At 43.4% G+C, this 17,120-nt stretch overlaps 1 protein-coding gene across 2 annotated transcripts in view; it reads right to left on the bottom strand.

Annotated features, from left to right (window-relative positions):
• osbpl11 (oxysterol binding protein-like 11) overlaps positions 1–17,120 on the bottom strand; it is a 108,316-nt gene that overhangs the window by 28,749 nt on the left and 62,447 nt on the right. For both annotated transcript variants that reach the window (XM_070875483.1, XM_070875484.1), the window contains 2 exons: positions 14,400–14,543; positions 2,912–3,401 (listed from right to left, as the gene is read on the bottom strand). In XM_070875483.1, the coding sequence (XP_070731584.1) occupies positions 2,912–3,401; positions 14,400–14,543 (634 nt within the window). The remainder of the gene's footprint in view (positions 1–2,911; positions 3,402–14,399; positions 14,544–17,120) is intronic.

Raw genomic sequence — 17,120 nt, 5'->3', positions numbered from 1 at the left:
GAAGGATTTCCGAGATTGTATTAGGGATGGTTTTCTTGACCAATATGTTGAGCAACGAACTAGCGAGCTGGCCATCCTAGACTGGGTGATGTGTAATGAGAAGGGACTAATTAGCAATCTTGTTGTGCGAGGCCCCTTGGGGGAAGAGTGACCATAATATGGTAGAATTCCTTATTAAGATGGAGAGTGACAGAGTTAATTCAGAAACTAGGGTCCTGAACTTAAGGAAAGCTAACTGCGACGGCATGAGGCGTAAATTGGCTAGAATAGACTGGCAAATGATACTTAAAGGGTTGACGGTGGATAGGCAATGGCAAACATTTAAAGATCACACGGATGAACTTGAACAGTTGTACATCCCTGTCTGGAGTAAAAATAAAACAGGGAAGGTGGCTCAACTGTGGCTAACAAGGGAAATTAAGGATAGTGTTAGATCCAAGGAAGAGGCATATAAGTTGGCCAGAAAAAGCAGCAAACCTGAGGAATGGGAGAAATTTAGAATTCAGCAGAGGAGGACAAAGGGTTTAATTAGGAGGGGGAAAATAGAGTACGAGAGGAAGCTTGCCGGGAACATAAAAACTGACTGCAAAAGCTTCTATAGATATGTGAAGAGAAAAAGATTAGTGAAGACAAATGTAGTTCCCTTGCAGTCAGACTCAGGTGAATTTATAATGGGGCACAAAGAAATGGCAGACCTATTGAACAAATACTTTGGTTCTGTCTTCACGAAGGAAGACACAGATAACCTTCCGGAAATACTAGGGGACCGAGGGTCTAGTGAGAAGGAGAAACTGAAGGATATCCTTATTAGGCGGGAAATTGTGTGGGGGAAATTGATGGGATTGAAGGCCGATAAATCCCCAGGGCCTGATTGTCTGCATCCCAGAGTACTTAAGGAAGTGGCCCTCGAAATAGTGGATGCATTGGTGATCATTTTCCAACAGTCTATCGACTCTGGATCAGTTCCTATGGACTGGAGGGTAGCTAATGTAACACCACTTTTTAAAAAAGGAGGGAGAGAAAATGGGTAATTATAGACTGGTGAGCCTGACATCAGTAGTGGAATCAATTATTAAGGATGAAATAGCAGCACATTTGGAAATCAGTGACAGGATCAGTCCAAGTCAGCATGGATTTATGAAAGGGAAATCATGCTTGACAAATCTTCTGGAATTTTTTGAGGATGTAACTAGTAGAGTGGACATGGGAGAACCAGTGGATGTGGTGTATTTGGACTTTCAAAAGGCCTTTGACAAGGTCCCACATAAGAGATTGGTGTGCAAAATGAAAGCACATGGTATTGGGGGTAATGTACTGACGTGGATAGAGAACTGGTTTTCAGACAGGAAGCATAGAGACGGGATAAACGGGTCCTTTTCGGAATGGGAGCCAGTGACTAATGGAGTGCCGCAGGGCTCAGTGCTGGGACCCCAGCTCTTTACAATATGCATTAATGATTTGAATGAAGGAATAGAGTGTAATATCTCCAAGTTTGCAGATGACACTAAACTGGGTGGCGGTTAGCTGTGAGGAGGATGCTAAGAGGCTGCAGGGTGATTTGGACACGTTAGGTGAGTGGACAAATGCATGGCAGATGCAGTATAATGTGGATAAATGTGAGGTTATCCATTTTGGTGGCAAAAACACGAAGGCAGAATATTATCTGAATGGCAGCAGATTAGGAAAAGGGGAGGTGCAACGAGACCTGGGTGTCATGGTTCATCAGTCATTGAAAGTTGGCATGCAGGTACAGCAGGCGGTGAAGGCGGTAAATGGCATGTTGGCCTTTATAGCTAGGGGATTTGAGTATAGGAGCAGGGAGGTCTTACTGCAATTGTACAGGGCCTTGGTGAGGTCTCACCTGGAATATTATGTTCAGTTTTGGCCTCGTAATCTGAGGAAGAATGTTCTTGCTATTGAGGGAGTGCAGCGAAGGTTCACCAGACTGATTCCAGGGATGGCTGGACTGATATATGAGGATAGACTGGATCAACTGGGCCTTTATACACTGGAGTTTAGAAGGATGAGAGGAGATCTGATTCTGACGAGACGGGACAGGTTAGATGTGGGAAGAATGTTCCCGATATTGGGGAAGTCCAGAACCAGGCGACATAGTCTTAGGATAAGGGGCAAGCCATTTAGGACTGAGATGAGGAGAAACTTCTTCACTCAGAGTTGTTAACCTGTGGAATTCCCTGGCGCAGAGTTGTTGATGCCAGTTCATTGGATATATTCAAGATGGAGTTAGATATGGCCCTATTTTCTATGAACTCTCAGGATTACTTTTCACCAATGCCAATACCATTCCATAGAGAGGGCAGGTAAACTAATCTGCCAGAGACCATTTACTAGGTCACAAAGGAAGTTACAGACTTGGAGAAAGAATCTGCCACTGCCCAGAAAAGCAACTGGTCACCATTTGGTAACTCTTTCCATCCACAATTTGTTAATCATTTGTCTCTGTACTTTAAGGTACTTCTGACCGAGAAGGAAGGCATTGGAAAGATAATGACCACTTACATTTTTTTCTTTATATTTCTCCGATGGAATCCTAGAAGCCAACCTACATTATACCACTCCTTGAAGCAACACGTTAAATGTGCTGTTTACTGTGCCTTTAGGTCTCATTATGGTGAGCTAACTTTAGCTTCTAATCAAATAATACATTACACAGACTTCTTACAACTATTTTACTGGCAACAGACCACCCATGAATCCAACTTAACTCCTAAATGTTTTGTTTTTTTAAATTCACAACCCAGTTACTGTAAATTTGCTGTTTCATAATTAGACCCAAATAGTCTGGTTTTATTTCAACCCAGTGTATATTAACTTTTAATAAGATATCAGACATTTTCAACATTTCACCCACTTCTTGCATTCTTTGAGACAGAAGCAATTGCATCCTTACCTTCTCCAATCATTACAACTCCAATAGACATGCCCATGAACTTGCTTTTCGTCCATACATGAGTGTTTGCACACATGTTTTTCTCTTCACACTCTACATAAAATCCTGACACAGGTGGGTGATGGGATACCTGCTCTGCCACAAATCTTAAATGATAGTCTGACTGGTTTCTTTCCTCTGTCCCATCAGAACACTCTGTCTTCTGTAGACAACTCTGAGATGAGGTATTGCATGATTTACTGTTTGTGTTTTTTGGTACATTCCATGAACAGTGAAATGTTTCACCAATAATTGGATTGTATGGTTTCTTAGCAATGGCCCCTTTGCGGCCTTCATGGAATGAAGTGAGGTAATACTCAACAAAGCGGATCATCCTCTCTTCAGGGGTAGAACCATCTGTGATAGCAATGAAGAGGTCTGGATGGGACATAAAATCTGCATACATCTCCAGTAAAGAACGTTTTTCCAGTATGAAGGTTGGAAGAACCACCTATGGTAGATACAAAAAAGCAAACCTTTAATGTCCCGATAACCTGTTGAAATTTTACAAAATGGTTTTCAACAAATAAGGAATCTTTACAAGATAATTATGGATTAGGAAAGTCATTTGGGCCCATCTTACCTCTTCACATTCTGGAGCGTCTTTATTAATTACACAAAGTCACATTACATGGCCCCTCATAAAATCTCTCAGCCCAGAAGGAGACAATTCAGCTCATCATACATGTACCGTCACTTTGAAAGACCTATCCAATTAGTCCCACAACCCTGCTCTTTTTTCTTTTTCAAGCATATATCCAATTCCCTTTTGAAAGTTACTATTGAATCTGCTTCCATCACCCTTTTATTAGACAGTGTATTCCAAATCATAACTTACTGCGAAAGAAAATCATCTCCCATCTAGTTCTTTTGCAAATTATCTTAAATCATAAATCTGTGTCCTCTGGTTATCGACTCTCCTGCCAGTAGAAACAATCTTATTTTCTCTATCAAGGGCCCTTAAATGTTAAGAATGAAACCGAGCACAACAGACTTTACCATCACTTACTATAACACTCGAAATCTCATACAAGAATTCATTTTTTTTTATTTTAAAAGTATTTTTGTAATAAAATATTACAAAGAACTGCAATCAAACAAAAATGTTTAGTTAATATTTTAAAACATTTAACTATTTTGGACTTTGGAATGCATGTCCATATGTACAAGCACTTTTGAAAATAATTGTGGTTTCCCTTTGTAGGGAATTTTGTTGATATTACTTTAGTTTACAGCTTGTACTACTGTAAAAGACAACGTGTAAAATATTCAATGTATTAAAATATCCATGTTATATTTTTCAGTCTGAAGAGCTTTTGCATTGTTCAAATGTGCAACATTAAATCCAGTATTAAGGGCCCAAGTTTCCACATGATTTGCGCCTGATTTTTTAGGAGCAACTGGTGGAGAACGGACTATCTTAGAAATCGCAATTCTCCACATTTTTTTTTCTGCAGTTCTAGTCAGGTAGAACAGTTCTACTTTGGAACAGAATTTTTTCTTCAAAAGGGGGCGTATCCGGCCACTGACGCCTGATTTGAAAGTTTCCACAGTGAAAACGTACTCCAAACTAAAGTAGAATGGAGCAAGTGAAGATTTTTGTAGAACTGAAAAAACCTGTTCTACACATTAAAAAATCAGGCGCAGGTTACAAATTAGGCGTCCAGAACGAGGTGGGGGGGGGGAAGGGAAGTCATTAAATTCTATAATAAATCCTTATTTATACTTCTACAAATATTATACAAATAAATCCAACCTGAATAAACATTTATAAGCAAAGAAAAGATTAAATAAACCATCTTCCTACCTGTGTGAAAGTGCTTCAGGCAGGCCTTTCGGGACCGAAGGCTGAACGGGCCGGCCCGAGACTTCAGGCAGGGCCCGTCCCCAGCACCAGATTTACAGGTAGGTGGCGTTGGGTTGGGTCGGGTCGGGTCGGGGAGGTTCGGTTCGGTTCGGTTCGGGTCGGGAGGGAGGGAGAGAGGGAGGGGGGGAGGGAGAGAGAGAGGGAGGGAGGGAGGGAGGGAGAGAGAGAGAGAGAGAGAGAGGGGGGGAGAGAGAGAGAGAGAGAGGGGGGGAGGGAGAGAGAGAGAGGGGGGGAGGGAGAGAGAGAGGGGGGGAGGGAGGGGGGAGAGGTCAGGTCGGATCCAGTCCGGGAGCGGGAGTCGAGTCGGGTCGGGTCGGGTGGCGGGTCGGGTTGGGTCCAGTCGGGAAGCGGGAACAGGAGCGCGGGTCGGTCGGATCTGGTCCGGAGGCAGGGGGGGCGGGGAGCGGGTGTCGGGTCTGGTCCGGAGGTGGGGGGGGGTGGGGGGGGGGGGGCGGGGAGCGGGTGTCGGGTCTGGTCCGGAGGCAGGGGGGGCGGGGGGGGGGGGGGGCGGGGAGCGGGTGTCGGGTCTGGTCCGGAGGCAGGGTGGGCGGGGAGCGGCTGTCGGGTCTAGTCCGGAGGCAGGGGGCGGGGGGGGGCGCGGGGAGCGAGTGTCGGGTCTGGTCGGGAGGCAGGGAGCGAGTGTCGGGTCTGGTCCGGAGGCAGGGGGGAGCGGGTGTAGGGTCTGGTCTGGAGGCGGGGGGGGGGGGGGGGGGGGGGGGGGAAACGGGTGTCGGGTCTGGTCGGGAGGCAGGGAGCGAGTGTCGGGTCTGGTCCGGAGGCAGGGGGGAGCGGGTGTAGGGTCTGGTCTGGAGGCGGGGGGGGGGGGGAAACGGGTGTCGGGTCTGGTCGGGAGGCAGGGGCGGGGAGCGAGTGTCGGGTCTGGTCGAGGGGGGGAGCAGGAGCTGGCCGTGGGAGGAGCCTTATTCACGCAGCCCCAGTGAGCCATTCGGCCAGGGCTAGGGGCTGCGTGCTTCGGGCCCCTCGCACAGTTCGGTGCCTGGAGCTACTGCACTTGCGTGCCCACTGTAGCGCGCATGTGCAGAGGTCCCGGCACTGTTTTCAGCACAGGGACCTGGCTCCGCCCCCCTACAGCTCGTGCTGGCTGCGCCGAGGGCCAAAGGACTTGCAAGTAGGTGGAGAATACCGAGGATTTTTTTAGGCTCACTTTGTGGCACGAAAAACGGGCGCCCAGCTCGGAGGGGCGCCCGTTTTTTTTCTTGTGGAAACTTGGGCCCTATTTGTTTTACTTAAAAGCAACTTCTTTTATATATGCATTCTTCCTCCCTTTTCCATCCCAAGTTAATTCATTGATGGCACCAAAGTTCTCAATAAAGATGCATTTTCCCCTCTCAAAGTAAATTGGCCAACAGAAACTGAAAATCATTTAGCATGCCTGAATTCCTAAGCCAATGACACTGTACCAACTTGCAAGCCTCAACTAACATAACATTAGCTTCTCCACTAGCATGGAGTTTGACATTCAAAGTATTGCTTTCTCCTGTGGTATAGTGGTTAGTGTGTGAACCTTGGCCTTTATTGCAAAGGGGATGGAGTACAAAAGCAGGGAAGTCTTGCTACAGCTATGCAGGGTATTGGTGAGGCCACTGTGTGGAATACTGGAATACTGCGTGCAGTTTTGGTTTCCATATTTACGAAAGGATATACTTGCTTTGGAGGCAGTTCAGAGAAGGTTCACTGGGTTGATTCTGAGGATGAGGGGGTTGACTTATGAGGAAAGGTCGAGTAGGTTGAGCCTCTACTCATTGGAATTCAGAAGAATGAGAGGTGATCTTATCGAAATGTATAAGATTATGAGGGGCTTGACAAGGTGGATGCAGAGAGGATGTTTCCACTGATGGGAGAGACTAGAACTTGAGGGCATGATCTTAGAATAAGGGGCTGTCCATTTAAAACAGAGATGAGGAGAAATGTCTTCTTTCAGAGGGTTGTAAATCTGTGGAATTCGCTGCCTCAGAGAGCTGTGGAAGCTGGGACATTGAATAAATTTATTCAGAGTTTCTTAAACGAAAAGGGGATAAGGGGTTATGGGGAGCAGGCAGGGAAGTGGAGCAGAGTCCATGATCAGATCAGCCATGATCGTATTGAATGGCAGAGCAGGCTCGAGGGGCCGTATGGCCTACTCCTGTTCCTTTTTTTTAATGTTCTTATGTCTTATGAACAAAATAAATAATGGGACTCGGTAAAATAATGGGACTAAAGGCGGACAAGTCCCCTGGCTCTGATGGCTTGCATCCTAGGGTCCTAAAAGAAGTGGCTGCAGAGATAGTGGATGCATTGGTTGCAATCTACCAAAATTCCCTGGATTCTGGGGAGGTCCCAGCGGATTGGAAAATCGCAAGTGTAACGCCCCTATTTAAAAAAGGAGGCAGATAGCAGGAAACTTTAGCCTAACATCTGTCGTTATGAAAATGGAGGAGTCCATTATTAAGAAAGCAGTAGCAGGACATTTGGAAAAGCATATTCAATCAAGCAGAGTCAGCATAGTTTTATGAAAGGGAAATCATGTTCGACAAATTGCTGGAGTTCTTTGAGAATGTAACGAGCAGGGTGGATAAGGGGGAGCCAGTGGATGTGGTGTATTTGGATTTCCAGAAAGACATTCGATAAGGTTCCACATAAAAGGTTACTGCACAAGATAAAAGTTCACAGGGTTGGGGGTAATATATTAGCATGGATAGAGGATTGGCTAACAGGAAACAGAGAGTCTGGATAAACAGGTCATTTTCCGGTTGGCAAACAGTAACTAGTGGGATGTCGCAGGGATCGGTGTTGGGGCATCAACTATTTACAATCCATATTAATGACTTGGATGAAGGGACAGAGTGTAATGTAGCCAAGTTTGCGGATGACATAAAGATGGGTGGGAAAGAAAATTGTGAGGAGGACACAAAAAATCCACAAAGGGATATAGTCAGGCTAAGTGAGTGGGCAAAAATCTGGCAGATGGAGTACAATGTGGAAAAATGTGAGGTTATCCACTTTGGCTGAAAAAATAGAAAAGCAAATTATTATTTAAATGGTGAAAAATTGCAAAGTGCTGCAGTAGAGAGGGACCTGGGGATCCTTGTGGATGAAACACAAAAAGTTAGTATGCAGGTACAGCAAGTAATCAGGAAGGCAAATGGAATGTTGGCCTTTATTGCAAGGGGGAGAGAGTATAAAAGCAGAGAAGTACCGCTACAACTGTACAGGATATTGGTGAGGCCACACCTGGAGTAATGTGTACAGTTTTGGTCTCCGTATTTAAGGAAGGATATACTTGCATTGGAGGCTGTTGGGAGAAGGTTCACCAAATTGATTCCAGAGATGAGGGGGTTGACCTACTAGGATAGGTTGAGTAGGTTGGGCCTACACTCATTAGCGTTAAGAATAATAAGGTGTGACCTTATCGAAACATATAAGATAATGAGGGGCTCAACAAGCTGGATGCAGAGAGGATATTTCCACTCATATGGGAAACTAAAACTAGAGGGCATAGGATAAGAGGCCACCCATTTAAAACTGAGATGAGGCATTTCTTCTCAGTAAATCTGTGGAATTCTCTGCCCCAGAGAGCTGTGGTGGCTGGGTCCTTGAATATATTTAAGGTGGAGATAGCAGATTTTTGAATGATAAGGGAATAAAGGGTTATGGGGAGCGGGCAGGGAAGCGGAGCTGAGTCCATCAGATCAGATCAGTCATGATCTTATTAAATGGCGGAGCATGCTCAATGGGTCAAATGGCCTACTCCTGTTCCTATTTCTTCTGTTCTTAGAATAATGTAACTCACTGTGTTAGAGATAGGTCATATAGACCAGAATATGCAGCCCGAACTTGAATGTCTAACTGTTTGAACTCTGCTTGGAGCTACCTGGTTGAGAAGCTCTCTCAACTTGAATCTGGTAAGAAATTACAAGTTCAACTATGAGTCTGTATAATTTTGTGCACATCTTGTGAGAACAGTTGGATCAGCTATCTGTTAGAAGCTTTGAATTACTTAATTCAACTAATGCAAGCGCTCTACTCAGAACTCCTTCATGGCAAACGAGCCAAAGGTGGACAGAGGAAATGTTACAAGGACACCCTCAAAGCTTCCCTGATAAAGTGCAACATCCCCACCAACACCTGGGAATCCCTGGCCAAAAACTGCCCTAAGTGGAGGAAGCGCATCCGGGAGGGCGCTGAGCGCCTCGAGTCCCATCACCGACTGCATGCGGAAGACAAGCCCAGGCAGCGGAAAGAACGTGCGGCAAACTTGTTCCACCCTCCCTTCCCCTCAACGGCTGTCTGTCCTACCTGTGGCAGAGATTGTGGCTCTTGTATTGGACTGTTCAGCCACCTAAGGACTCATTCTAATAGTGGAAGCAAGTCTTCCTCGATTCCGAGGGACTGCCTATGATGATGATGAATTACTTAATCTTCTCAATAGCGATTGCCATTCTGGATCAGAATGCAACAAAAATGAGGCAGACCGTTTGTCGTGCAAAGAACATTGAGGTCACTGTACATCCAAGTGTTTGAGTGAAACGTAATCTGGACTGGAAAGGAGGAGGAAATAGGCTGGAACCTCCAAGGACAAATGGAAACTTACAATCTTAGTTTATCACCACAATACTTCACCCACTGGGTCTCTTACAACTTGGAAAAGTTGGTGATCCAGCCAGTTGGCATATGTTTGAGCCTTAATGGTACATCTTTAAACACAGAACTAGGATATCTTCGAAGATATCGGTTGCCACCATGTCATCATCAACATCATAGGCAGTCCCTCAGAATCGAGGAAGACTTGCTTCCACTCTTAGAATGAGTCCTTAGGTGGCTGAACAGCCCAATACGAGAGCCACAGACTCTCACAGGTGGGACAGATAGTCGTTGAGGGAAGGGGTGAGTGGGACTGGTTTTCCGCACGCTCTTTCCGCTGCCTACGCTTGATTTCTGCATGCTCTCGGCATTGAGACTCGAGGTGCTCAGCGTCCTCCCGGATGCACTTTCTCCACTTAGGGCGGTCTTTGGCCAAGGACTCCCAGATGTCAGTGGGGATGTCGCATTTTATCAGGGAGGCTTTGAGGGTGTCCTTGTAACGTTTCCGCTGCCCACCTTTGGCTTGTTTGCCATGAAGGAGTTCCGTGTAGAGCACTTGCTTTGGGAGTCTCGTGTCTGGCATGCAAACTATGTGGCCTGCCCAGCGGAGCTGATCGAGTGTGGTCAGTGCTTCAATGCTGGGGATGTTAGTCTGGAAGAGGACACTGATGTTGGTGCATCTGTCCTCCCAGGGGATTTGTAGGATCTTGCGCAGACATAGTTGGTGATATTTCTCCAGCGACTTGAGGTGTTTATTGTACATAGTCCATGTCCCTGAGCCATACAGGAGGGCAGTTATTACTACCATACAGAAGGGCGATTATTACTACAGTCCTGTAGACCAAAACTGGTGACAGTTTTGAGGGCCTGGTCTTCAAACACTCTTTTCCTCAGGCAGCCGAAGGCTGCACTGGCGCACTGGGGGTGGTGTTGGATCTAGTCGTCGATGCCTGCTCTTGTTGATAGGAGGCTCCCAAGATATGGGAAGTGATCCACGTTGTCCAGGGCCGCGCCGTGGATCTTGATGACTGAGGGGCAGTGCTGTGCGGCGAGGACACGCTGGAGGAGGACCTTTGTCTTACGGATGTTTAGCGTAAGGCCCATTGCTTTTGTACGCCTTAGTAAATACGTCGACTACGTCCTGGAGTTCAGCCTCTACGTGCACAGATGCAGGCGTTGTCCGCGTACTGTAGCTTGACGACAGAGGTTGGGATGGTCTTGGGCCTGGCCTGGAGACAGCGGAGGTTGAACAGGTTCCCACTGGTTCTGTAGTTTAGTTCCACTCCGGCGGGGAGCTTGTTGACTGTGAGGTGGAGCATGGCGGCGAGAAAGATTGAGCCTTAATGGTACATCTTAAAACACAGGACTAAGATATCTATGAAGATATCGGTTGCCACCATGTACTTCTAAACAAGTCATCAGCGTATGATCTCACACCAAACCCATGCTCATGGTTATCTAGCTTCATCTCAAATCACTCCATCTACGCTGCCTTTGAAGGCCATCCTCTGACTCCTTCAAGTTTGTTTCTCATACTTTGTTGCTTCTTAAATCATTTGCTCATTATCCTACCCTATTAACTTAATGAAGATTCCTCACTACACTCAACATCTTTTAGATTGTACAACTTCAATGGACACAATTTCCATTTCTCTGGAAATGCAACGGCTTCCATGTCCTTCAATAGACCCATGAAAATTCAGTTTCTTTTGATGCAGCATTTAACGTCATTCATAAGTTTAACTGACAGCTGCACCTTAGTTTTAAAAGTTCTACCCTTTATCCTTTTTCACTTTTGTATCATTCTTTTAGTTGACATTGTTTCTGACGTTAATCGCTGGTGCACAATAGTTTATTCACCTTAATTTCCTAATCTTTTTTTAAAAAGCTTCTAATCGAGAACTTGTAAATAAACTACATGTTTGGAGAAAGCCTTTTAGTTAGTTGAGCTCAGATTATTTGGGCCCAGAATCATTGGTACTGTTTAAGAAGCTTGACCTTAAAAGGAGTTTGGACACTAATGAGAAAGCAAGCAAAGAAAAATTACCATAGGGGTTACTGAATTGAACAGTAGCTAAATTAATCTCACGGCCAAAACTGTTGCTAAGAAGCTTGGCGCCTCTTTAGTGCCATACATTCCTTTCACCCCAACAACTCTTAAGATTGTAATATAATTTCCTGCATCTGGCTCGGTTTACTCCTCTGAACCAGGTACAAGAAAGAGCTTGTCCGATTAGCAATCTCTATTACCTCCAGTCCTAACTGCAATTGATCTTTCTCTTCCACCCTCCTTGCAACTTCCCTTGTAACTTTTAGCAGTACCCCTCTGAATTTTTTTTCCAGTTCTAAGCTTCTAAATATACCATTTAATGTGCTCTCGCCTTTCTACATTCTACATCCACCCTGTGTTGAAATGACAGTTATCACACCATCTTCTATTCTGATCTTAAAACCACAGAACTCCTCTCATCCCTTAGTCTTTCCTTGCTCTGACAATCTTCAGGTTTTTAATATTCAAGCTTTGGCTCATCTAATCATTATGTACCGATTTACCAATTTTTCTCTTCCAATCTTTTCAACCTTGCTGGTGCACAATAGTTTATTCACCTTAATTTCCTAATCTTTTTTTTAAAAAAGCCTCTAATCTAGAACTTGTAACTAAACTACATGTTTGGAGAAAGCCTTTTAGTGTAGTCGAGCTCGGAGTATCTGGGCCCAGAACCACTGTTTAAGAAGCCGAACATAGAAAATAGGTGCAGGAGTAGGCCATTCGGTCCTTTGAGCCTGCACCACCATTCAATGTGATCATGGCTGATCATGCAACAGTACCCCATCCTGCTTTCTCGCCATACCCCTTGATCCCTTTAGCTGTGAGGGCCACATCTAATTCCCTTTTGAATATATCTAATGAACTGGCCTCAACAACATTCTGTGGTAGAGAATTCCACAGGTTCACAATTCTGAGTGAAGAAGTTTCTCCTCATCTCGATCCTAAATGGCTTACCACTTATCCTTTGACTGTGACACCTGGTTCTGGACTTCCCCAACATCGGGAACATTCTTCCTGCATCTAACCTGTCCAATCCCGTCAACATTTTGTGTGTTTCTATGAGATCCCCTTTCATTCTTCTAAATTCCAGTGAATATAAGCCTATTCGATCCAGTCTTTCTTCATATGTCAGTCCTGCCATCTCGGGAATCAGTCTGGTGAACCTTCGCTGCCCTCCCTCAATAGTAAGAATGTCCTTCCTCAGATTAGGAGACCAAAACTGTACACAATATTCAAGGTGTGGCATCACCAAGACCCTGTTCAACTGCAGTAAGACCTCCCTGCTCCTATACTCAAATCCTCTCGCTATGAAGGCCAACATGGCATTTGCCTTCTTCACCGCCTGATGTACTTGCATGCCAACTTTCAATGACTGATATACCATGACACCCAGGTCTTGTTGCACCTCCCCTTTTCCTAATCTGTCACCATTCAGATAATATTCTGCCTACCTGTTTTTGCCACCAAAGTGGATAACCTCACATTTATCTACATTATACTGCATCTGCCATGCATTTGCCCACTCACCGAACCTATCCAAGTCACCCTGCAGCCTCTTAGCATCCTCTGCACAGCTCACACTGCCACCCAGCTTAGTGTCATCTACAAACTTGGAGATATTACATTCAATTGCTTCATCTAAAATCATTAATGTATATTGTAAATAGCTGGGGTCCCAGCACTGAACCTTGTGGCACCCCACTAGTCACTGCCTGCCATTCTGAAAAGGACCAGTTTATTCCCACTCTTTGCTTCCTGTCTGCCAACCAGTTCTCTATCCACGTCAATACATTACCCCCAATACCATGTGCTTTGATTTTGCACACCAATCTCATGTGTCGGACCTTGTCAAAAGCCTTTTGAAAGTCCAAATACACCACATCCACTGGTTCGCCCTTGTCCACTCTACTCGTTACATCCTCAAAAAATTCTAGAAGATTTGTCAAGCATGATTTCCCTTTCATAAATCCATGCTGACTTGGACTGATCCTGTCACTGCTTTCCAAATGTGCTATTACATCTTTAATAATTGATTCCAGCATTTTCACCACCAGTGATGTCAGGTCTATACTTCCGTGTTTTCTCTCTCTCTTTTTAAAAAAAAAGTGGGGTTACATTAGCTACCCTCCAATCCATAGGAACTGTTCCAGAGTCTATAGAATGTTGGAAAATGACCAACAATGCATCCACTATTTCTAGGGCCACTTCCTTAAGTACTCTGGGATGCAGACTATCAGGCCCTGGGGATTTATCGGCCTTCAATGCCATCAATTTCCCTAACACAATTTCCTGACCAATAAGGATTTCCTGCAGTTACTCCTTCTCGCTCGGTCCCCTGGTATTTCTGGAAGGTTATTTTGTCTTCGTTAGTGAAGACAGAACCAAAGTATTTGTTCACCTTAGAGTTTGGAAACTGAAAAGAAAGCAAACAAGAAAAGAAAAACTACCATATGGATTACTGAATTGAACAGTAGCTAAATTCATTCATAGGTAAATAACCAAGGATGGCTCAGTAATTTTGTCCTTTAAATTGGAAGTACAACAATTGTATTGTCAGGCTCAGTAAGCTCCCCAAAGCAGCACCCTAGATTAATGCTCGATAAGCTATTGTTACTCAGTTCCCACATCATCAGGTTCTTTAACTCTTCTTGTGATCAGATCACACAACACACTCAGTTGGAGGGTGGGGGAAGTAGGGTGGAAACAAACTTTTTCTTCCTTCTCACAGGGAACTAAAAGAAGAAAGAGGATACAGCTGCGAACTTTATATCTTTCATTTAAAAAAAAAGTTATAAGAAAGTTTAAAACAGGTTAGCCGAAAGGTATTAAAAGAAATCACTTCTAAAAGTCCACTATACTTAAAACAATCTTTAGGGCAGTAAGATAACGTACTTGAAATATTACAAATGGTCATGCTTACCATACTGCTAGTTTTTATACTATGTACTTACTCGTGTCAAATCCATACCGAGCTTCAGCTGAGACAGCAAGTGCAATATAACACTGCGTTGTTCTTCTACTACTCCAAGATCCTCCTCCTCCTTGTTCTCAAACATATCTTCTGTCTCATCATCTGGATTTATTTCCTCAGGTTCCTAAAGACAAAATTACATTGGTAAACATGATTACCACAGTTATCTCTTTTATGGAGTTGATTCTAAACATATCCTTAGGAGTTTCAGAGTATTCATATACCAGTTTGAAAAAGTTATCAAAGGAACTAGTGTTTGAGCTCCTCTATCTTGAATTAACAGGCCTTGGAGGTTCAATGTAGGACTTCATCTCTCAATCTATAATAAAACTGTAACAACAACTTGCATTTATTGTTCCCAATATGCATAGCAGTCTTCATTGCAAGATCAAGGTCACAAAGCAGTGTTATGGAGTTATCCCAATACGGTTCTTCATCTGAAGCTGGTGGCTGCCTCCTGGTACATCATGTTTGTGGTCATGAATCGTCTAACTTACCAAAGCAACCATCATACGCAACTTTGAACCAGACATCCACAAACATGCATTTCCAGCAAAGAGTTGTTAGAGATTAGAAGTGAAAACCTTGACTGATTTTTTTTCCAGTCCCTGGCTTCACCTGCCCAAGATCGGCTCACTCAACACAGACCAGTGATTGGATCTGGGTCCTTTCCAGTTTGTATGGCTCAGAGCCATAATACCTGCTGCATTTACTTATTGAACCATCTAGGAGCCCAACCATTACTTTTAGCAAGAAATAACAAGGTTACAGTTCCTACAGTAAGTGACACTATAATACAGGAATAAAATATTTGTGATAAAATGGAAAATGCCAATGCACTTGATAGTTGTAAAGATCTTTGAAAAGTGGATACCAAAATGTTTGGAACATCTTTTGTGGTAGCTCAGTGATAGATAGTAACCTACATAGCAATAATAACCAATTGAAATAATTCTGTTACACATCTCATCTGTCATTTTAAGAGGTGAACAACTACTGCGGGAGGTTGGCCATTTATTGGGTATGAGGAGGAAATAATACAAAAGCTGTACATATACAGCAAGTTCATTAGTATTTGAAGGAAAGGAGGAACAAAGCTGCATTTATTTGGTACCTTTCACATTCTCAGGACATCCCAAAGCACGACACAGCCAAACAATTGCTAAAGACACTAACACTTTGTTTCTGATGAGGGATCCTGACCCAATGAGCTGACTTTTTTTTTCACAGATACCGAGAGGCCAACTGTGTGTTTTCTGTTTCTATTTCTGATTTTAAGCATTCACAAAACTTTTCTTTTATTGCTGAATGCCTGAACAGACAGTGGAGAAATGGATAGTGTCAGTACAATCAAGAGTGGGATAGTTTTTTGTTGGTGGAAAAAGAAACTTTGGGACTGGCTAAATGGACTGCAATGGTCTTTCCTGATCTGTTCATTCTTGAGTTCTTGCGTACAATTGATTTGAGATGTTCGTTTTTTTTTTTAAAGTAGTAATTCAAATTTTCCCAAATGCATCTCCTGTCTTTCTGTTTAGCAATAACAAATTGTATAATCTTTCAACATTGAGCATAGATAGGATTAGAAGACAAAGGACAAATTTATCGATGTTAGCCAAGTGTAAAAGTGATTCCTAATTTTTAAATTCACGTGTCTTTCATATAACGCTGAGTTTGTACAGTAAAAAAAACAGGTTATAACTGAGCTAGATCAAAGAAATCCAATGCAATATTTTGTGGAACATAGGCACTGCCCACTTCCATACTTAAATTGGCAAGGGACTGCAATATAAATTTGAAAACAAAATATTGTTACAGCTTTAAATTTTTGGCAAACTGTTTCTCTCCAAGTCTTAGCATCACAATTAAACCAACTAAAACAGCTCAGATTACATACTGGACAAGCAACTTTTGGGTGTATATTTAAAATAATTTCCTTATGTATTTACATGCCTTGTTGAGGTTTTACTCCTCCTCATGAGGGCACAGCAAGATGTTTCAGTGTGTGGGTCACCATGACTCAAATTTATGTACACTTTTGAAATAGGCACAGTGATGTATGAAAGTTAAATCAGTACAGGCAAGCATGCAACTGATTTTATTTTGACAATTTTTGCAGATTGATAAAAAGCATGCGTATACATATAAAAACTATTTAAAAAGAAACCTATCTGGCAGCTCAAAGCAAGCTTAAGCAACTAAAATTGCACAAGTCAAATGCCTGTAGCAATGGGGATAACTAAACTAACAGATACCTGTACAAGGCAAGTAGATAGATGTTGACTTGTGTATACAATATGCAAATTCTGCCAAAAATTTGGTTTGCATCGATTTTGCAGGAAATATGACACTCTCAAATTACTGTGGCTTCCCACCTCACCCACTATACAGGGCAATAAATAAATCTGTAGGTTAGAGGTAATCAGAGAAATAAGGCATGAGCAGGTCATTTGCACTCCATGAACATCATTACTTAGTCACAGGGAAGAAAAACAGGAACTTGAGCTTTTAAGCCAAAGTAGATTGTCATGTGGGGGGGGGGGGGGGGGAGGGAGAAAAGAGAGAGAGGGGTGCAGGAGCAGAAACCTGATCCAATTCCCCAACAAAATTAAAAGTTTACAAAATAAAAACAGCGAGTTTGATACTGGAATATTTTACACTGACCCACTGATTTATTTTATATAACATGTGCATGTTTTAAATT

Source organism: Pristiophorus japonicus, chromosome 3 (genome assembly GCF_044704955.1).
Source record: "Pristiophorus japonicus isolate sPriJap1 chromosome 3, sPriJap1.hap1, whole genome shotgun sequence".
Taxonomy (NCBI): domain Eukaryota; kingdom Metazoa; phylum Chordata; class Chondrichthyes; family Pristiophoridae; genus Pristiophorus; species Pristiophorus japonicus.
The sequence above is the reverse complement of the archived record's forward strand: the minus strand, read 5'-3'. Positions and strand labels throughout refer to the sequence as shown.